Raw genomic sequence first — 22,953 nt, 5'->3', positions numbered from 1 at the left:
AAATGGGCATGTGAATGAGCACATTGATAAATCATTTAATCATTACCAATCAATGCTGTAAACCAGAATGTTGTACCAATATATTGCAAATGTATCACTAAGGTGGTCGTTTTACGTACATCCTGTAATACAAAAACTTTTGCACATCTCCTTTAAAACTTCCTCTTTCTCACTTTAAAGACTTCTACTCAGACATCTGGCATTTGCACACTGGGAGAAAAAAACCTGAGAAAGTTTATAGCCTTAAAACATTTAGAGTAAAATGTAATGCCCCATTATAGAACACATGTTCATATTTGGGGGAGGGGGACTTATATGCAAAAAGATAGGGACGCTTGGGCTTACCAAGTGATAACGGGATGCTGTAAAACAATTAAAGGACATTTGCCACAGCCTCTGAGTAAGAGAGAACAGGACACCAAGTGATAAACATTCACAGCCATTCCCTTGTGAAATTAATGTGTTTGATTCTGACCCTAAAACAAAAAACTCTATACAACCAAAAACTTCGTAATTAACAGTTACATGCTGCCAGTTATAATGGATTCTTATTATCCCTTGGAAGCAGGGCAGACAGAAAAAGTAGTCTTTGCTATTACAAAACCCAGACTTGAGAGTTCAAGAGGACACCAGAGAGACCATTTTAGTACTGAGGCTGTTGAATCCAGTAGAAAATTATCTTTGTCCTTTCTTGCCATGAATGAATTTAATTGCATTGAGACTTTGATGATTTTAAGTAGCCATGTTTGGTTATGAAATGCAAGCTCTATAAAAAGTTAATATTGAGAAGGCTGAACTTACTTGCTGTTTTTACAGACCAAGACTGCCCCACTGTCAATTCTAACTAGAAAGATCTTATGTCTTATAAAAGAGTTTGAATCACAAATTCAAAAAGACGGTCTGTTTAATCGAGACAAATTAATCATTTTAAATACAACCTTGCAGTAACATTTCAGCCTCAAGTACAGAATGATTCTGTGTTTAAGAAAAAAATTAGGAATCTGTTCCCAGCTTAAAATTATTCTAAACCTCACATTAAAGAGATTCTGAAACTGTTTAAGAAAGGTAGTAAGGACAAGCCAGGGAACTATAGACCAGTGAGTCTGACCTCGGTAGTGGCTAAGTTGTTGGAGGGAATCCTGAGGTGCAGGATGTACATGTATTTGGAAAGGCAAGGACTGATCATTCTGGATATAAACATGGCTTTGTGTATGGGAAATCATGTCTCTCAAACTTGATTGAGTTTTTGATGAAGTAACAAAGATTGAGGAGGGCAGAGCAGTAGATGTAATCTATACGGACTTCAGTAAGGCCTTCGACAAGGTTCCCCATAGGAGACTGATTAGCAAGGTTAGATCTCATGGAATACAGGGAGAACTAGCCATTTGGATAGAGAACTAGCTCAAAAAGGTAGAAGACAGAGGGTGGCGGTGGACGGTTGTTTTTCAGACTGGAAGCCTGTGACCAGTGGAGTGCCACAAGGATCGGTGCTAGGCTCTCTACTTTTTGTCATTTACATAAATGATTTGGATGCGAGCATAAGAGGTACAGTTAGTAAGTTTGCAGATGACACCAATATTGGAGGTTTAGTGGACAGCCAAGAGGGTTACCTCAGATTACAACAGGATCTGGACTAGATGGGCCAATGGGCTGAGAAGTGGCAGATGGAGTTTAATTCAGATAAATGCGAGGTGCAACATTTTGGGAAAGCAAATCTTAGCAGGACTTATGCACTTAATGGTAAGGTCCTAGGGAGTGTTGCTGAACAAAGAGACCTTGGAGTGCAAGTTCATAGTTCCTTGAAAGTGGAGTCACAGGTAGATAGGATAGTGAAGGCAGCGTTTGGTATGCTTTCCTTTATTGGTCAGAGTATTGAGTACAGGAGTTGGGAGGTCGTGTTGCAGCTATGCAGGACATTGGTCAGGCCACTGTTGGAATATTGTGTGCAATTCTGGTCTCCTTCCTATTGGAAAGATGTTGTGAAACTTGAAAGGGTTCAGAAAAGATCTACAAGGATGTTGCCAAGGTTGGAGGATCTGAGCTACAGGGAGAGGCTGAACAGGCTGGAGCTGTTTTCCCTGGAGCATCAGAAGCTGAGGGGGGGGGGACATTAGAGGTTTACAAAATTATGAAGGGCGTGGATAGGATAAATAGGCAAAGTCTTTTCCCTGGGGTTGAGGAGTCCAGAACTCGAGGGCATAGGTTTAGGGTGAGGGGGGAAAGATATAAAAGAGACCTGGGCAACTTTTTCACATGGTAAGTATATGGAATGAGCTGCCAGAGGATATGGTGGAGGCTGGTACAACTGCAACATTTAAAAGACATTTGGATGGGTATATGAATAGGAAGGGTTTGGAGGGATATGGGCCAGGTGCTGGTAGATGGGACTAGATTGGGTTAGGATATCTGGTCGGCATGGACGGGTTGGACCGAAGGGTCTGTTTCCATGCTGTACATCTCTATGATTATTTGTTGGGAAGCCATTCTAAATGGTGAAAGCTTGCCCTCCTTGCTAAGTAGCCATTTTGTAAAACAATGATATCAGACCTGCGCGCTGTGCAAGGTTATGACATCTCCCACTTAATTTAGATTGGTACTTCTTTATCTCTCCACAGATGCCTAACTTGGCAGGATTTCTTTTTCCCACCTGATGGATAGCTCAAGGCCTGTAGGAGTGATCAGTCAAGCGTGCACAGACCTGCCAATTAACTTTTTTTCCTTACAAAATTATTGACTTTCACTTATTTGTCCAGTAAAGAACATGCAATGTTTTTGTAAACTTTTGTATAAAGGAAGCCACTTTGTATCAGTACATCGGAGTAGCCTGCTGAGACACTAGGTTATTAGAACCTAGTTAGTTTAGCTTGTAAGTATCAGTGTTATGTTGTAACAGTGATGCTATTAGTGAATAAAGGGGATGATGAAAATTAAACTGAAGTATCTGTAAGAGGCTTTTATTCCAGACTTCCAAAAAAAGTACGATCTCCAGGATGAACCAAGAGAGAGGCTTTACAGGTCTGATTCCACAAGGGATTCCCTGGACAGTCTCAAATCTGTACTTTTAACATATCCATGCTTCAAGTTTTATACACCATCAGGTAACCCCTTAGCCTCTAACGCTCTACCAAACATAATGCAAACTTATCTAGCCTCATTTTATAGCTAATACACTAATTCAGACAATATCTTGGTAAAGATCTTTTGCACGCTTGTCACACCTTGCACATCCTTCTTGTCGTGATCAGAACTGCACAATATTCCAAATGTGGCCTAAAGGTGCCGAGAACATTTCACAACCCCTTTTAGCCCTCCTAATTTCTTCAAGTTTTCATCAAGTTTTCCTCCACTTCCTGTATATTCAAGGACTTTTTCTGATTTGATTCTTGAGCCTTGCATGTGCTTCCTTTCTCCTTCGATAACTTTCAATCTCATCATCCAGGATTCCTGAATCTTACCATCCTTCTCTTTCATCCTTACAGGATGCACCATCTAAGTTGCTGGATCTAGGGGAATTCTAGTCAATGTTGGGGAAGTTAAAACCACCTCCTGCAAACCACTTTTTTTTTTTAAAAAACATCTTTGTATAATTTGCTAAGATTTCTGGTCCTCTATTTCCCACTGGCAATTGGGAGGCCTTAGTAACACACTATCAATGATTACATTTTTCATACTCCTGAATTCTACAGATATGCCCTTGCTGGATTAGCCCTCCGAGATATTATCTCTTAGTACATCTGTGACATTCTCCTTGATCAGTAATGCAATCCATTCCACGCTTCACCCCCACCCCTCCCTCTCTCTCACATCCCTATCACACTGGGATTATCTAAACCCATAGAATGTTGAGCTGCTGGTCTTGCCTTCCCTCATGGTTACAGCATCATAATTCCATGTAGCAATCCAGGTGCTTAGCTCATCTGCCTTACCTGTTATGCTCCTTGCATCAAAGAAATACTACTCAAACTGTAGTCTCCGTATTCATTAAACTGGCCCTGCTTGTCCTTCCTATTAAGAATATAGTTGCCTTAACTCCAACTTCTCTTCAATCACTGCACATGCTACCGGTTCTGGTTCCCAACACAAATTTGAAACCTCAAGTGGCACTAGCAAGGATTTAGATGCCCTTCAAGTTTAGGTGCAACCTGTCATTCTTGTACAGGCCGTTCCTGCTGTGGAAACATCCTAACGATCCAGATATCTGAAGTCAAAAGTAGGCCAACTCTGGGCCAGATATCCTAGGAGAGGAAGCATGCAGTGTCCACCAATATTCTTGATTTCTTCAGAGACACATCACAGCAGGTACAGAGCTTTATCTCCCCTTCCAACGCCATTTTGAATAAAGTTCTTCCCCAGCTTTTCCCTTCAAATGGTTCGCATTGCTCTTAATGTGCTTTGCATAAGCATTATTCAATTGGGAACACAGGTGATTTACTGGCAGTGGTTAACAGATGAAAAAAAGGATAATTTGGTAACTGGGAGAAATAAAATCTTCAGTTGTTTATAAAGGGACTTTTGGATCTTTAAGAAAAAATGACCTGGCACTGGAATGGTATGATAGATTCATTATCACACGTGCTGATAGTATTACTGGGTGAGACAGATTCCCGTATGAAACCTAGTTTGATTGACATTTATGGTAAGCTATAATAAAAATAAGACTGCTCAGTCACTAAATCAGATTCGCAACGAACGAACATAAGGTGGTGGGGAAACAAGCAAGGAGTCTCAAAGTTGTGCATTAATTCTTCAGATTATCTACAGCTTTCCTGGATGATTCTTCCCCATTAGGAGTTCAGATGATTTGATCAATCAAAACGTGGTTAGCTTTCAATATGAAGTGTTAAGCCTCCCTGTGCTTAGCCTTTCCCTTTGCTCGAGTCATTAAGATAGGTGCTATTATTTAATTGGACTTGGGTTACCTCTTTATCATACTGAAAAAAAGATTGCAGTGTGCAGTCAAAATCCTTTCCAGCCAAAAAAACATAGTATATTAAAGGCTGTATTGTAAGAATGCATGTTCCCCGAAGCCCTGATGTCAGCTTTGTCTTAACTAGTTTGCAGCATTGCTACTCCTTGCCAACTACATCTCTAACTCCCACCCTGTCGCCCACTTTAATAGTAATTTGATATCAAAACAAACTAAACTTAAAACACAGAACTGTCACTTACCTTCACATGTTGGGACCTGGCCACTCCACCCGTTTGCTGTACACATGCGGTAATTTGTACCAACAATCCGATAACTGAAACAGTGAAAACTGAAGTCACTCACCATGCCCCATATGAATGCAAGTGGTATAACAAAGTGTTCAGGAATGAGGATCAAGTATAAATTATCAAAATAATTACACTACTTTGGCTTTATACCCTTTTATTGTACATCACAAGATGAATGATTAAACATCAGAAGAGTTCATTATTGTTGTACAAGGAGAAAAGCAGCACAGTATAGATTGTCACTTTTCAGAGACATGTACCTGGCTAAGCCAGCAATTCTTGCCCATTCTTGATTTTCCTCGAGGTAATGGGGGTGAATTGTCTTTTGAACTCATGCAGTGCATGTGGTGAATGGTTGGACCTATCAGGTTTTCAGCCAACAGTAAAGAAACAGTAATATACTTCCACATCAACATTGAGACACCGTGTGGAGCTTCCAGGAGATGTACCTGCTATCCGATCTTCCTGGTTTGACAGGGTAGAGGTTTTGGAAAGTGCTGTTAAAAGGTGGTATGGTAATCTGTTGCAACAGATTTTGTAGAGGATACACACTACTGCCACTGTGATCCAGTAATGCAAGGAGTGAATGTTGAAAGTGGTTGCTGGGGTGGTGTCAAACAAGTGGCTTGTTGTGTCTTGGATGCTGTCAAATATGCGTTGCTCGAACTCACTCATCTAAACCAGTAGAGAATATGGCATCATGCACCCAACCTGTGCTTTGCACTTGGTGGACAGGATTTGGGAAGTCAGAAAACAACTTATTAGCAAAAAATCAGTTATTTTAAACTAGTTACATCAATGAATTTCCATCGTGCATTGGAAAGCCCATCAGCAGGCAGTCTCTTGTACCCACCATGCCACAACCCCCCAACTGATCATTAATTTTGATCAACTAGAAATTAAATGTTTTCTCTTCACAGTCTGAATCCCTTAAGATGACAACGTTCAATCAGCAAGTTCACAGCAGGAACTAGCCAGAACACAAATAAGCTTCTGTGAAGCATTTTGGTGCTGAATACTTACCCTTCGTCACAATGAAAAATAGCTTTATTCCCCAGAGTCGTAGCATCTGCGTTATAATACCCATTCAGAATCTCTCCTGGATTACCACAGTTCATAGCTAAAAAAGGGGCAAAAAAAAAAACAAAAACAAAAACAGGAAAAATGTAGAGGTTTTACAAATTTCCAAGAGCCCTTTCCTTTGCAAATTTCAAATAAGTTGTACAGTTTTCCAGACTATGGTGCTGCCCCAACCATCAAATTTATATTTGCTTAACCATAACGTCAAAAAACCAAGGTTGAGAACTCCAAAATACAGGGCTGTGCTTGAGTCAACGTTTAGAAAAAGATTACTGCCACATGGGTATTTTAGCAACTATTACAAATTGAAGGATCCACCTCTAGTTTAACCATAGTCACAAATGCAATTCTTTTAGACAGGTAATTTCTTACTCTACATATAAGAATAAGCAGAATTTAAGCAATTATTCCAACAGATTTGGACAGCACTGGATAACAGCTGAGAAGAAGTCTGCATTCTTGGAATCCCTTGTCAAATGCTTCTTCCTGGAACGATGACGACTGGGCAGGGAAACATGGGGATAAATGGAGAGAGAGAAAAAAAAAAGAAAAATTCTGATTACGTACGTTCACATCTGCCTCGTAATGGAGCCCAGGTTGAATCAGCTTGACAAGAGGAGGATCTCGTAAATCCACTGGCAAATACATAACCCACGTAACAATCGTAGGTGACCCTGGCTCCAATAGGAAAAGAGTCCCGACCACGGTATTCCTCAGATAGATCACCATTTTCGATTCTTGGAGGCCTACCACAGTCACCTTAAAAAAGAAATTCAATAGTCACCAGTTAGTCTCTTTAAATCATGAGCCATCAATTAAAACAGTTTAAATCTGAAACATCTCCCACAAAACAGACTTTTTTGTTTCTTCTATCCCCACATTCATCTAGGGCAAATTTTATCAATTTTAGATCTTACAATTTTTTGATTTCCTAATCCATTTCAAGTCAGTTTCTGCTTCAGCTTGGCCCTTCCTTATTCATACATTTTGTATTTTGTCCTCTAAATATTTTATTGGTCTATACCCAGATATGAATGCAATATGATCCAAATAGTGACCAATTAATGTAACCAATGAATCCAATGAACAAGCTTTTAAAAAAAATTAACAAAGCAAAGTTAAAATAAATTTTAACACTATTCAATGGAATTAGTGATAAACCCAAGGTAGCATAAACAAAGAAAGAGTGTTGATTTCACAGCACTTCCCTTCCTACATGTGACAATGATTGCAAGCCAAGGCCTTCAAGTCTCAGCTTTAGGCATGGTTCAATTTAAGCAGGATTTCATCGCAGATTCCTGTCTCAGTGACTTTGCCTACCATATTGTGGAATGCACATGGAGTGATGATACACCACTGAACTTCCTAAGCTTGGAACATGAATAGTGCTGATAGTGACCTCACTAGGTACCTCGAGCCAACTACTCAGGAACACACAATGTCCTTTTGAGATATTAAAGGGTTAATTTACTTTGCTAACCTGCAGGAAATTGGATAGTCCAAGGCTAGGGTGAGATGTCTGTCTGAGAAGTGGACTAAGGAATTTACATACCCATCCCTTGCCATTCAGAACCATTTGCATGGCCAATTTCAAGTTATTCAAAGTAAAACAATTACATCAACCCTATTCAGAAATCAATAAGAACACTGCAGTTGGAATTCTGACTATACCCTGTAGATAAAAAAGGATTCACAACAGATTTGACCATTAAGGGATGATTAGGTCACTGCATTGTGTCTGACTGGCATGTGACAGAGGGAGCAGCTGGGGGTTGTTTTGTGGGCATTAGTGACTGATGTACAGATTTTGCATAAAGGAGGAACGGTCCATTGTTCAGAAAAAGGTCTTTGACACAGCTCTGCAAGCTCTGTGAAGTGTGTTAAAAAGGGTTTCTCCAGAAAGCTTGTACCATATTTGCCTAATAAACTTTGGTTGCTCACAAAGGTCGGCATGTTACAGTTGCATCAAGTATGCAAGAATCTCAAGGAAAAAAGAACATAACTTTTTAATTAAAAGATTCCAGTAGAAGGACAGAATTGCACACAACATTCCAAAAGTGGCCTAATCAATGTCCTGTACAGCTGCAACATGACCTCCCAACTCCTATACTCTATACTCTGACCAATAAAGGAAAGCATATCAAACATCTTCACTAGCCTATCTACCTGCAACAATACTTTCAAGGAACTTTAAACCTGCACTTAAAAGTTTTTTTTTCCAGCAACACTCCCCAGGACCTGTCCAATAAGTACAGTTTCAAAATTACATGCATCTTGTGTTTCAATGATTATAAACCACATCAGTGTAAAACGAGTCATTAAACAAATGGCTAAATACACACGAAAACAATGCTGACCACCCTTGTACAACGCATGCAGCTGTGAATATTAAACTGTCTAAAAATGTAAAGCTGTTGCAGTGGCTTTATTTCACTATCCCTGCTGCTAAATCCAGGGACTGACTTTTCAGATGTCCTTTACATGCATTGTCCTCAGCCTGGCATAATGGTCTCAGACTAAAATCTTATCTTTTAGGGATTCTGGTTTTTCCCCTCTGTTTCAAATAGCCTCAGTTTTTTTAACAACCCAAGCTCAGTCTCACTTCCTTGAAGTCTGATGTCAGTCTTAGCCACCTGCCCCAGGAATTCAGATGCTACATATGAACAGTAGCAATATGGCTCCTACTAAAACCACTTTCAGTATGAAAATGAGATTTCTTTGCAGATTTGATCCTTCACTTTCACTATTTAGGGCTATCGTTTGTTTTGAACTCAGCTTTAATTAAATATAGTGTTTGAAAGAGAATGGGCAAGGACATTGTCTTCCTTAATTGAAGTTACCACCTCACCTCCCTTTTTCCCTAGCTTTTCTCAGCACTCACTTGTTTCTCACTGCTTTAAAGCCAAATTCCCAATATTATCACATCATATTCCGAGATCTCTCATTAAGTTCACTAACATTGGTTATTATACCATGGGCACTCACATGCATCATCTTCAAGACAGTGTAGTGCTGCCAGAGCACAGAAGGTCAGGCAGCACCCAAGGAGCAGGAGAATCAATGTTTCAGCATAAGCCCTTTATTAGGAATGGTGCCTGATCAGCGTATGCCCAAAACGTCAATTCTCCTGCTCCTCAGATACTGCTTTATCTGCTGTGATTTTCCAGCACTACACTTGACTCTGATCTCCAGCATCCATAGTCCTCACTTTCTCTGCATTCATATGCATGCCTTCTAAACAAGTCTTCATTCCTCATGGTCCTCCTTAATCTGCAAATTTCATACCACTTCTGTTCAGAGCAATCCAATACTTACTCCTTGGCCCACCTTTGTTTTTCAATTTCCAGATTTAGTTTAAACCAATCCTGCTGGAACTCAATCATTCCTGTCCAATATATACCTATCCCAGAATTGGTCCCAAGAAAGGCTTTCTCTGCTCCAAAGACATGCCTAATGTCAAAGTGAATAAAATTTAGCTCATTTCCTTGATTTGCAATGTTCTTATTCAAAAAAAAAACACTTGCCTACAGCTTCCTAGAAGAAATGCATTACATCCTTTTGTTTCATTCATATAGAGGAAGTGGACCAGCACTTACTATCCTCAAGGTGGTGGTAATGAGCCATTCCTGTAGCCACAATCAGGTACAAGGTGCAAATGTGTTGCTGGTCAAAGCACAGCAGGCCAGGCAGCATCTCAGGAATAGAGAATTCGACGTTTCGAGCATAAGCCCTTCATCAGGAATAAGAGAGAGAGAGCCAAGCAGGCTAAGATAAAGGGTAGGGAGGAGGGACTAGGGGGAGGTAAGTCCCTCTCTCACTGCACCCCCCAGGTCATCATCTCTGCACAGAAACTCTTCAGTTCCTCATTTCCCCTCCCCCCACCTTGTCTCAGTCGGTTCCCTCAACTCAGCACCGCCCTCCTAACCTGCAATCCTCTTCCTGACCTCTCCGCCCCCACCCCACTCCGGCCTATCACCCTCACCTTGACCTCCTTCCACCTATCCCACCTCCATCGCCCCTCCCCCTAGTCCCTCCTCCCTACCCTTTATCTTAGCCTGCTTGGCTCTCTCTCTCTTATTCCTGATGAAGGGCTTATGCTCGAAACGTCGAATTCTCTATTCCTGAGATGCTGCCTGGCCTGCTGTGCTTTGACCAGCAAAACATTTGCAGCTGTGATCTCCAGCATCTGCAGACCTCATTTTTTTACAGGTACAAGGTGGTCCATTTGTTCGTTCATTTGTGGAAAGAGCATACTGCTGGCAAGGTCAGTGTTTCTTATCCATCTAAATTGTCCTTGAGATGATGGCAACGGCTTGCTTTTTAAAAAAGGTTGAACTGCATCTGGTGAAGGCATATCTGCAAGGCAGTTAGGAGTTTCCAGGACTTGGACCCAATTTAGTTAAGTGGCAGAAATATAGTTTGAACTGAGGGCTGTATGTATTTGGAGGGGAACTGGCAACCTGTAACATACCCATGAAACATTCCTCCTTGCACTACAAGATGATAAACCTCATGGTGAATCTTGTAGATGGTGCACATTGGTGCTCTAATTGAGGGTTTGAAATTTTAAGATGGTGGACTGAGTGATGATCAAGTAGATGCTTTACCAGACATGCTATTCCACTTGCTGGTTTGTTGGAGCTGCACCAATCCACGCAAGGACAACATGATGCATTTTCAGCCTTCTAATTTGTAGATAGTGGACAGACTGGAGTTGTAAGAATGAGTCATTACAGAATTGATTGCTCTTCCAGCCAAGGATATGTGCCGACAATCCCCCCAAATGTTTGGAAGAGGATTCCATGATGGCAATCCCTTGGAATGTCAAGGGGAGACAGTTAGATCTTTTATTTTAAAAAGGAATGAATGAGAATTGAAATAAAAAAAAAAGAAACTTCATGGAGTCCCAGAATTTGTTGAGCCCACCTATATAAGCAAACTGCAGAAAGTTACAGAAACCATGGCAGCTGAATTCTCACTTTGCTTTGAACTACTTCACCACAGAACAAATTAAAGCAAATAAAAGGCCTGTAAAGGCAAACCAATCTTATTGTCTTTGTAAGTATTTTTATCCATATTTACTTGGAATCCTTGTATCTGTATTATTTACTAGTTTCACGTTTATACTCAATGTTCGCCAATAGTTACGGAATAAACCACCTTTGGGCTTGTTTAAACTGAAGGTTTTTCTCAGATATTTTTAAAATTGAAACAAAAACAATGGAAGAGCAGATCAAACATGCTGGAAGTTCATCAACTACACTGCAAATCTGCATGGGATGGTTATGACATCCATATTTGATCCAAGGTTATAATGGGGTCTGGAGCCAAATGACTCTGACAGAATCCTAACTAGAACTACTGAGCAGGTTTTTGCTGGAAGAGCTTGGGTGGGCAAGGTTAGTTCTGGAGCAATTACCATATATACTCGTGTATAGGTAGAATTTTGAAAACAGTTTTTAAGATGAAATGAGAGAGTCAACTTACACAAATTGTTTGAGGGGCTGAAATTCACGCTGCAGTTCAAAATACCGTATTATTAGCAGAAGTTGATTTGACTGTATAACTAATCCTGGTAAAGAAGAATCCTAAATACTTACCTAATCCTAATCTTCTACTGCCCATCTTCCTACCAGGTCCAAGTCAGGAACACAAACTTAGCTCAATTTGCTACATTCTCTGACAGTACATGGAGTTCCAATTCCTGCCGCTTGGGTAGGTGGATTCCTTGCTCACAGCACTTATTGGCTCAAAGCCTGCCCATCAAGCTAGTGGGCATTCTGGTTGGTGGACAGTGATATCATTGGAGACCAACACTACCTCCCCATCATGCGCCTGTGCTGATAGAAAGCTCTGGAGTTTTGTAGCCTAGCGCCAAATTTGGGACGGGGGGGGGGGGGGGTTGGAGAGAACAGAAGGAGGCCCTGTTACACAATGGCTCATTCACCTGTTCGTTAGTGAGCTGCAGTCATTAATGCCTCAACTTCAGCAGGTAACAGTTTAACCTGCAGAAAAAAGGAAATAAAGTTGTCTCAACCTGCTCTCAGTCTTGATTCTTACCCACCTCTGTGGGGAGATGGGTAGGGAGAACTGACAGGTGGATCTAGTTTGGTTTAGGATTATGGTCAGCATGGACTGGTTGGACTGAATGTTCTGTTCCATGATTCAATTGGCAACGAGAACTGCACACAGTATTCCAGCTATGACCTAAAATGTCTCTCTCTCTCATTCTTAAAGCACCTTATCTATCTGGCCTGCAGAATCCATGGGTCTGCTAATCTGCACTCCAAGGCCTTTCTATCCTGCACACCTCAAGGTGTCTTAGTATTTGAAGAGTTCCCTTGTTTGCACGACTTTCCCCAAATACATTATCTAATTTCAGATTAATTTCATTTTCTGAAATTTTCAGATTAGATTAGATTCCCTACAGTGTGGAAACAGGCCCTTCAGCCCAACAAGTCCACACCGACCCTCCGAAGAGTAACCCACCCAGACCCATTTCCCTCTGACTAATGCCATTGTGGGACAGACACACACACACACATCGAACCTGGGACCCTGATGCTGTGAGGCAGCAGTGCTAACCACTGCCCATTTTTCTTTTTGCACAATTTGCAGTTTGGCTGTCAACCATGAGAATTTGTGTGTGCATCAGCTGCAAACTTCTTAATCATGCTATGCCCCCATATTTAGACTTAAAAAAAAAACTGTTCAGAGTTATTATATACTGGAACAAATGGGACTTGAACTCAGGCTTTCTGGTCTAGAGGTAGAAAATAGAAATGTATTAAACAAACTAATGCATTGCCCAAGCACACGTTAAGTTAAACATTAAGGGATGGTTAGTTGTACTGATGGCTACACTGCATATCTTCAAAACCAGCATGTCAAAACTGGAACATCCTTTAACATGGACAGCAATTCTATTTCAATTTCATCTGTTACTCTGTGCATGATAATACACAAGCAATTCTATGATTTCCATCAAAAAGAATCAAAGTTAACTGATCAAGAGCTGCACATACACAGTACCAAATATCTTTCCCTCACTCATGAGTCTCTCACTACCATCTGTACAACTCAAACAAACTTTTAAAGATGCAGATCAAATTTGCTATTTGGTAGAAAATGCAATACTTGGATAGACAGTGTAAAATAATCAAACTACCAAAATTTTCAGGTAGTATCTAACAGATTAATAGATGGAAAATAGAGTCAGACGTACAGCATGGAAACAGACCCTTCGGTCCAACCCGTCCATGCCGACCAGATATCCCAACCCAATCTAGTCCCACCTGCCAGCACCCAGCCCATATCCCTCCAAACCCTTCCTATTCATATACCCATCCAAATGCCTCTTAAAAAATGTTATAATTGTACCAGCCTGAACCACTTCCTCTGGCAGCTCATTCCATACATGTACCACCCTCCGCATGAAAAGGTTGTCCATTAGACCTCATCTTCCCCCCTCTCACTCTAAACCTATGCCCTCTAGCTCTGGACTCCCAGATCCCAAAGAAAAGACTGTCTATTTATCCTATCCATGCCCCTCAAATTTTGTAAACCTCTACAAGGTCACCCTTCAGCCTCCAACACTCCAGGGAAAACAGCCCCAGCCTGTTCAGCCTCTCCCTGTAGCTCAGATCCTCCAACCCTGGCAACATCCTTGTAAATCTTTTCTGAACCCTTTCAAGTTTCACAACGTCTTTCCAAAAGGAAGGAGACCAGAATTGCACACAACATTCTAACAGTGGCCTGACCAAGGTCCTGCACAGCCGCAACACGACCTCCCAACTCAAACTCAAACCAATAAAGGAAAGCATACCAAAAGCCTTCTTCGCTATCACATCTACCTGCAACTCCACTTTCAAGGAGCTACGAACCTGCACGTCAAGGTCTCGGTTCAGCAACACTCCCTAGGACCTTAGCAGGACTTATACACTTAATTGTAAGATTTGCTTTCCCAAAATGCAGCACCTCACATTTAGCAGATTTCAACTCCATCTGCTACTTCTCAGCCCATTGGCCCATCTGGTCCAGATCCTGTTGTAATCTGAGGTAACCCTCTTTGCTGTCCACTACACCTCCAATTTTGGTGTCAAACTTACTAACTGTACCTCTTATGTTCGAATAAGAATCATTTATATAAATGACAAAGTAGTGGACCCAGCTTTGATCCTTTTGGCACTCCACTGGTCGCAGGCCTCCAGTCTGAAAAACAACCCTCCACCACCACCCCCTCTGTCTTCTACCTTTGAGCCAGTTCTGTATCCAAATGGCCAGTTCTCCCTGTATTCCATGAGATCTAACCTTGCGAATCAGTCTCCCATGGGGAACCTTGTCGAATGCCTTACTGAAGTCCATATAGATCACATCTACTACTCTGCCCTCATCAATCTTCTTTGTTACTACTTCAAAAAAAAAACTCAAATCAAGTTTGAGAGACATGATTTCCCACACACAAAGCCATGTTGACTATCCCTAATTAGTCCTTACTTTTCCAAATACATGTACATCCTGTCCCTCAGGATTCCCTCCAACAAGTTGGTCAGGCTCACCGGTCTATTGTTTCCTGGCTTGTCTTTACCGCCCTTCTTAAACAGTGGCACCACATTTGCCAACCTCCAGTCTTCTGGCACCTCACCGGTGACTATCAATGATACAAATATCTCAGCAAGAGGCCCAGCAATCACTTCTCTAGCTTCACACAGAATTCTCAGCTACACCTGATCAGGTCCTGGGGATTTATCCACCTTTAACCGTTTCAAGACATCCAGCACTTCCTCCTCTAATCTGGAGATTTTGCAAGATGTCACCATCTATTTAGACTGTCACCCTACAGTCGATCTTCAATATCCTTTTCCACAGTAAATACTGATGAAAAATATTCGTTTAGTATCTCCCTCATTTTCTGTGGCTCCACACAAAGGCCACCTTGCATATCTTTGAGGGGTCCTATTCTCTCCCAAGTTACCCTTTTGTCCTTAATATATTTATAGAAACCCTTTGGATTCTCCTTAATTCTATTTGCTAAAGCTATCTCATGTCCCTGTTTTGCCCTTCTGATTTCCCTCCTACCTCCTTTATACTCTAAGGATTCGCTTGATCTATCCTGTCTATACCTGACATATGCTTCCTTCTTTTTCTTAACCAAACCTTCAATTTCTTTGGTCATCCAGTATTCCCTATACCTATCAGCCTTCCCTTTCACCCTGACAGGAATATACTTTCTCTGGATTCTGGTTCTCATTTCTAAAGGCTTCTCATTTTCTAGCCGTCCCTTTACCTGTGAACATCTGCCTCCAATCAGTTTTCAAAAGTTCTTGCCTAATGCTGGAAACCAGATTCTGGACCAGTGGTGCTTGCCTGTATTCCTGATGAAGGGCCTTTGCCCAAAACGTCGATTTTACTGTTCCTCAGATGCTGCCTGAGCTGCTGTGCTTTTCCAGCACCACTGGTCCAGATATCCCAACCCAATTCAGTCCCACCTGCCAGCACCCGGCCCATATCCCTCCAAACCCTTCCTATTCATATGCCTGTCGAGGTGCCTCTTAAATACTGCAGTTGTACCAGCCTCTACCACTTCCTCTGGCAGCTCATTCCATACACGAACCCCCCTCTACGTGAAAAAGGTGCCCCAAGGTCTCTATATTTCCCCTCTCACCCTAAACCTATGCCCTCTATTTCTGGACCCCCAGACCTCATGGAAAAGACTTTCTGTCTATTTATCCTATCTATGCCCCTCATGATTTTATAAACCTCTCAGGTCACCCTTCAGCCTCCAATGCTCCAGGGAAAATAGCCCTAGCCTATTCAACCTCTCCCTATAGCTCAAACCCTCCAGCCCTGGCAAATACCTTGTAAATCTTTTCTGAACCCTTCCAAGTTTCACAACATCTTTCTGATAGAAATTGCTGTTCATTTCTATTTACACAATGCCTTTAGCCTTTCAAAATGTACTTCATATGAACAAACAAAATTGACATCAAAAACAGAGACATGAAGTCATGTTGGGTAAACCTTGGGTCAGAAGTTGATTTTAAAGTAGCATCTTGACAACAAGGCAACATTGCCATAATCTATCCCTGCTTCATCTAACTCTGTCAAAACCATCATACCTTTCTTTCATGGACAGCACAGTGGTTAGCACTGCTGCCTCACAGCGCCAGAGACCCAGGTTCAATTCCCACCTCAGGTGACTCACTGTGTGGAGTTTGCACGTTCTGTCTGCGTAGGTTTCCTCCGGTTTTCTCCCACAGTCCAAAGACGTGCAGGGCAGGTGAATTGGCTATGCTAAATTGCCCATAGTGTTAGGTAAGGGGTAAATGTAGGGGTATGGATGGGTTGCACTTTGGCAGGTCTGTGTGGACTTGTTGGGCTGAAGGGCCTGTTTCCACACTAAGTAATCTAATCTTACATTAAACTCTGATTCCATTATTCTGGATTAGTGGTGTGGAAGAGCACAGTAGTTCAGGTAGCATCCAAAGGCACTTGAACTGCTGTGCTCTTTCAGCACCACTCATCCAGAATCTGGTTTCCAGCACCTGCAGTCATTGTTTTTACCTCTCTGATTCCATTATGTCTGTACTCCTGGCAAGCCTTCCACAGTCCTTAAATCTCAGGTTTGCAAACCAATCTAAATTTGCACCAAGTCCCATATACTCACTAATTTGACTTGTTAAAGCAACGCTGATTTTAAGACACACCCAGTTTTCGAATCCCCTTTGGGACTCGACGGACCTGTAACTCCTAACACTCCAGAGCTACAGCTCTCAAGTTTCAACGTACTCATTATTTGCCGTCTGTGTGCGGTAACGCTTTCCAAAGAAATGCGCTCAGTTGCTGTTGACACAGTCTTCCGCCACCCCACCCTTTCTACATTTCCGAAGTGAACTGCTCGATGTTGGTCGCCTTGCTTTCCGCTGGTCTGGTTCTATTTGCGACAAGTGTCACGACCAGACTTTTTCTAATTTAAAATGCTCGTTAAAGACGACCCTTTGACCTTCCATTCTGAAGACTCGGTGCTTTGCTCTTTTTTTTTTGAAATACCCAGCGTCTCGGAAACACAGGCCTGAAGCAGCGGGGAGGAGCCGGGGGTGTGGGTGGAAAGAGGCTGCTTACCCGTTACCCGGGCCACCCAGACGGCCACCAGAGCGAGGACCAGTCTCCCCAACATTTCACAACCTTCTCTCCGTCTACGTTTTGTTTAAATATTCGTGGAGATTCTGAAATCTTTAAAATAAAACTCTTTCTTTAAAAAAAACTTGACGTTAAATTCTAACCCAGTTTCTTTGCCTTCTCGAGAGAACTCCCAGTTTACAAGTACTCAACTCACGCTTTCCTAAATAAACCCCAGCCAGTTTCCGGTTGCACCCAACCGGAACCTGCATCACATCCTCGAGTAACTTCCGGAAGACGCAATCACAATGACACCCTCCCTTCACTGTGACAATTTGATTGGAGCCATTTTTCAGACAGGCTTATTCCTGTGCACCATACTCAATAGCAGGAATAGAAGCACGTTTGGAAAATAATGATCTAATCAAAGAGCTTCAGCATGGCTTCATGAAAGGGAAATTGTCTCTGACGAATACATTATAGAGTTTTTTTTTGTTAACCGAATGGGGAGCCAGGAAATATGTTGTCTTTGGACCTCCAGAGTGTGTTAAGGTTAAGTCATAAGATAATAAGTTGTATTGGAGGTAGTGCATTGGATGGATAGAGAGTTAGCTAATGAGCAGGAAACTGAGAGTGGGGGGCGGCAAGGGGTTGTTTATCGGGCTCATGACATGTGACCAGTGGAGCTCTGCAGGATCAGTGCTAGGACCATAACTGTTTACAATATACATTAAATATACTCATGTAAAAGTCGATTTTATGGGGTTGACTATTAATGGATACAACTGTTGAGGGGCTGAAATTAATGCTACAGACCAAAATACAGTAAATAAGAAGCAGAAGTAGGCCATCTGGCCCTTTGAGTTAGCTCAGCCATTCAGTAAGATCGTGGCTGACGTTTTCATGGACTCAACTCCACTTACCAATGCTCTCAACCTATCCCTGAATTCCTTTATTGTTCAAAAAAAATCTTATCTTTAAAAATGTTTACTGAAGTAGTGTCAACTACTTCACAGGGCAAGGAATTCCATAGATTTACAACCCTCTGGGTGAAGAAGTTCCTTCTAAATTCAGTCCTAAATCTGCTCCCTCTAATCTTAAGACTATGCTATCTTGTCCTCGTTTCACTTGCCAGTGGAAACATCCTCTCTATTTCTATCTTATCTATTCCCTTCATAATTTTACATGTTTCCATAAGATCCCCCCCCCCCGCCCATTCTCCTGAATTCCAATGAGTATAATACCAGTCTACTCAGTCTCTCCTCATAAGCCAATCCCCTCAACTTCAGAATCAACCTAGTGAACTTCCTCTGCACCCTCTCCAGTGCCAGTATATACTTTCTCAAGTAAGGAGACCAAAACTGCACGTAGTACTCCAGGTGTGGGCTCACCAGGACCCTGTACAGCTACAACATAACCGCCCTGCTTTTTTATCAATGAAGGACAAAATTCCATTTGCCTTCCTAATTATTTATTGTACCTGCAGACCAACCCTCTGTGATTCATGCACAAGAACACCCAGATCCCTCTGCATAGCAGCATGCTGAAAGTTTTTACCATTCAAGTAATAATCCATTTTACTGTTACTCCTACCAAAATGGATGACTTCACATTTATTAACATTGAAATGCATCTGCCAGACCTTCACCCACTCACTTAAAGTATCCATGTTCCTCTGCCAAGTTGAAAATGTGTTGCTGGAAAAGCGCAGCAGGTCAGGCAGCATCCAAGGAGCAGGAGAATCGATGTTTCGGGCATGAGCCCTTCTTCAGGAAATCGTCGATTCTCCTGCTTCTTGGATGCTGCCTGAACTGCTGCGCCTTTCCAGCAACACATTTTCAGCTCTGATCTCCAGCATTTGCAGTCCTCACTTTCTCCTCTGCAAAGTTCCACAGTCCTCTGCACACTTTGCTCTGCCACTCATCTTAGTGTCATCTGCAAACTTTGACAGACTACATGTGGTCCCCAACTCTAAATCATCTGTATAAATTGTGAATAATTGCGGTCCCAACACTGATCCATGAGGAGCATCACCAGTTACTGATTGCCAGCCAGAATAGCACTCATTTATCCCCACTCCTTGCTTACTGTTAATCAACCAATCCTCTTTCCATGCTAATACTTTACCCGTAATGCCATGCATCCTTATCTTATGCCACAGCCTCTTGTGCGGCATCTTGTCAAAGGCCTTTTGGAAATCTAAGTACACCACATCCACTGGGTCCCCATTGTCCACCTTGCTCATAATGTCTTCATAGAATTACAAAAGATTTGTTAAGTATGACCTGCCCTTCATGAATCCATGCTGCATCTGTTCAACTGGACAACTTTTTTCAAGATGCCTTGCTGTTTCTTCCTTGATAATAGACTCAAGCATCTTCCCCACGACAGAGTTTCAGCTAACCGGTCTATAATTCCCCATCTTTTGTCTACTTCTTTTTTTAAACAGTGGTGTCACATTTGCTGTTTTCCAATCTGCTAGGACTGCCTATTTCAGAAAATTACTACTAGTGCACTTGCTATTTCTCCCGTCAGCTATTTTAGTACCCTGGAATGCATTTCATCAGGGCCAGGAGACCTGTCTATCCTTAGCTCCATTAACTTGCCCAACACTACCTCTTCCATAATAATTATTGTTTCCAGGTCCTCACCTGGCTTTGTCTCTTTGTCAATGAAAAGTCACTGGTGTCATTAGCAGAACCCCCAACTGACCTCTAAACAAATAAAAAAAAAGAATTATAGTAATGACTGGATAAAGACATAGAAACAAAAATGGTTTCTTAAGTGCTTATTTATACATACAAAAAGTGAAGCAGAAACATAACACAGCTTTAAATATCATGATACATCTTAAATTCAACATGTCAAATAAAAAAGTTTGTTAAAATTCTGCAAAATCACACTGTTCAACTTCTTCAGCACCAAATAAAGCTTCATTATCATCAGGATGAATGATATCATCACATGGATCCCTATCATCCTTGCTGTCCGTCGTCAGAGGTGGCATGTCATCCAATTCTCCTCCACCTAGGTCATCCTTTAGATAATCTTCCTCTGTACCATCCAAAGCATTCGAATTCCACATTTCTTGAATGATTTGGAAATGATGTCAGCTTTTATTTCCTTCTATTAATCAATGATCCATTCACAGATCAGCGGTAGTAATGGACCCCCACACTGCCTCCTTACCTGGAGGTTTTCTCTCCATCACGCATCTAGTTATTCCACTTCATTCTCATCATGTCCTTAAATGGCTTATTGATACCAACATCTATTGGTTGCAAAACACTTATAAGTCTGTCGGAAATTACAGCTATGTTAACGTTATGTGATTGGATGTTGTAATCAATATCCTTCACTAGATGTGATCTAAACTGGTCATAGAGTCACAGAGTCATAGAGATGTACAGCATGGAAACAGACCCTTCAGTCCAACCTGTTCAAGCTGACCAGATATCCCAACCCAATCTAGTCCCACCTGCCAGCACCCGGCCCATATCCCTCCAAACCCTTCCTATTCATATACCCATGCAAATATTGCAATTGTACCAGCCTCCACCACATCATCTGGCAGCTCATTCCATACACGTACCACCCTCTGTGTGAAAATGTTGCCCCTTAGGTCTCTTTTATATCTTTCCCCTCTCATCCTAAACCTATGCCCTCTAGGTCTGGACTCCCCAACCCCAGGGAAAAGACTTTGTCTACTTATCCTATTCATGCCCCTTATAATTTTGTAAAACTCTACAAGGTCACCCCTCAGCCTCCGACATTCCAGGGAAAACAGCCCCAGCCGTTCAGCCTCTCCCTATAGCTCAAATCTTCCAATCCTGACAACATCCTTGTAAATCTTTTCTGAACACTTTCAAGTTTCACAACATCTTTCCGATAGGAAGGAGACCAGAACTGCACGCAATATTCCAACAGTGGCCAAACCAATGTCCTGTACAGCCGCAACATGACCTCCCAACTCCTGTACTCAATACTCTCACCAATAAAGGAAAGCATACCAAACACCTTCTTCACTATCCTATCTACTTGCAACTCCACTTTCAAGGAGCTATGAACCTGCACTCCAAGATCTCTTTGTTCAGCAACACTCCCTAGGACCTTACCATTAAGTGTATAAGTCCTGCTAAGATTTTCTTTCCCAAAATGCTGCACCTCACATTTATCTGAATTAAACTCCATTGCCACTTCTCAGTCCATTGGCCCATCTGGTCCAGATACTGTTGTAATCTGAGGTAACCCTCTTTGCTGTCCACTACACCTCCAATTTCGGCATCATCTGCAAACTTACTAACTGTACCTCTTATGCTCGCATCCAAATCATTTATGTAAATGGCAAAAAGTAGAGGGGCCAGCTCTGATCCTTGTGGCACTCCACTGGTCACAGGCCTCCAGTCTGAAAAACAACCCTCCACCACCACCCTTTGTCTTCTACCTTTGAGCCAGTTCTGTATCCAAATGACTAGTTCTCCCTGTATTCCATGTGATCTAACCTTGCTAATCAGTCTCCCATGGGGAACCTTGTTGAATGCCTTACTGAAGTCCAGATAGATCACATCTACTGCTCTGCCCTCATCAATCTTCTTTGTTACTTCCTCAAAAAAACTCAGTCAAGTTTGTGAGACATAATTTCCCATACACAAAGCTATGTTGACTATTCCTAATCAGTCCTTGCCTTTCCAAATACATGTACATCCTGTCCCTCAGGATTCCCTCCAACAATTTGCCCACCACTGAGGTCAGGCTCACCGGTCTATAGTTCCCTGGCTTGTCTTTACCGCTCTTCTTAAACAGTGGCACCATGTCTGCCAACCTCTAGTCTTCCGGCACCTCACCTGTGACTATCGATGATACAAATATCTCAGCAAGAGGCCCAGCAATCACTTCTCTAGCTTCCCACAGAGTTCTTGGGTACACCTGATCAGGTTCTGGGGATTTATCCACCTTTAACCATTTCAAGACATCCAGCACTTCTTCCTCTGTAATCTGGACAATTTGCAAGGTGTCACCATCTATTTCTCTCAGTTTATATCTTCCATATCCTTTTCCACAGTAAATACTGATGAAAAATATTCATTTAGTATCTCCCCCACTTTCTGTGGCTCCACACAAAGGCCGCCTTGGTGATCTTTGAGGGGCTTATTCTCTCCCTAGCTACCCCTTTGTCCTTAATATATTTGTAAAAACCCTTTGGATTCTCCTTAATTCTATTTGCCAAAGCTATCTCATGTCCCCGTTTTGCCCTCCTGATTTCCCTCTTAAGTATACTCCTACTTCCTTTATACTCTTCTAAGGATTCACTCAATCTTTCCTGTCTACACCTGACATCTGCTTCCTTCTTTTTCTTAACCAAACCCTCAATTTCTTTAGTCATACAGCATTCCCTATACTTACCAGCCTTTCCTTTCACCCTGACAGGAATATACTTTCTCTGGATTCTTGTTATCTAATTTCTGAAGACTTCGCATTTTCCAGCCGTCCCTTTACCTGCGAACATCTGCCCCAATCAGCTTTCAAAAGTTCTTGCCT

General features: G+C 41.9%; 1 protein-coding gene across 5 annotated transcripts in view; it reads right to left on the bottom strand.

Moving 5' to 3' along the window:
* LOC132828382 (membrane cofactor protein-like) overlaps positions 1-17,663 on the bottom strand; it is a 58,681-nt gene extending 41,018 nt beyond the window's left edge. For all 5 annotated transcript variants that reach the window (XM_060845436.1, XM_060845438.1, XM_060845437.1 and 2 more), the window contains exons 1-4: positions 17,419-17,663; positions 6,865-7,056; positions 6,241-6,337; positions 5,170-5,243 (exon numbers count right to left, since the gene is read on the bottom strand). In XM_060845436.1, coding sequence (XP_060701419.1) covers positions 5,170-5,243; positions 6,241-6,337; positions 6,865-7,056; positions 17,419-17,473 — 418 coding nt within the window. In that variant the 5' untranslated portion in view covers positions 17,474-17,663. The remainder of the gene's footprint in view (positions 1-5,169; positions 5,244-6,240; positions 6,338-6,864; positions 7,057-17,418) is intronic.
* Positions 17,664-22,953: the final 5,290 nt, after the last annotated feature.

Source organism: Hemiscyllium ocellatum, chromosome 26 (genome assembly GCF_020745735.1).
Source record: "Hemiscyllium ocellatum isolate sHemOce1 chromosome 26, sHemOce1.pat.X.cur, whole genome shotgun sequence".
NCBI lineage: Eukaryota > Metazoa > Chordata > Chondrichthyes > Orectolobiformes > Hemiscylliidae > Hemiscyllium > Hemiscyllium ocellatum.
Note: the sequence above shows the minus strand (reverse complement) of the source record. Positions and strands in the feature narration are given on the sequence as shown.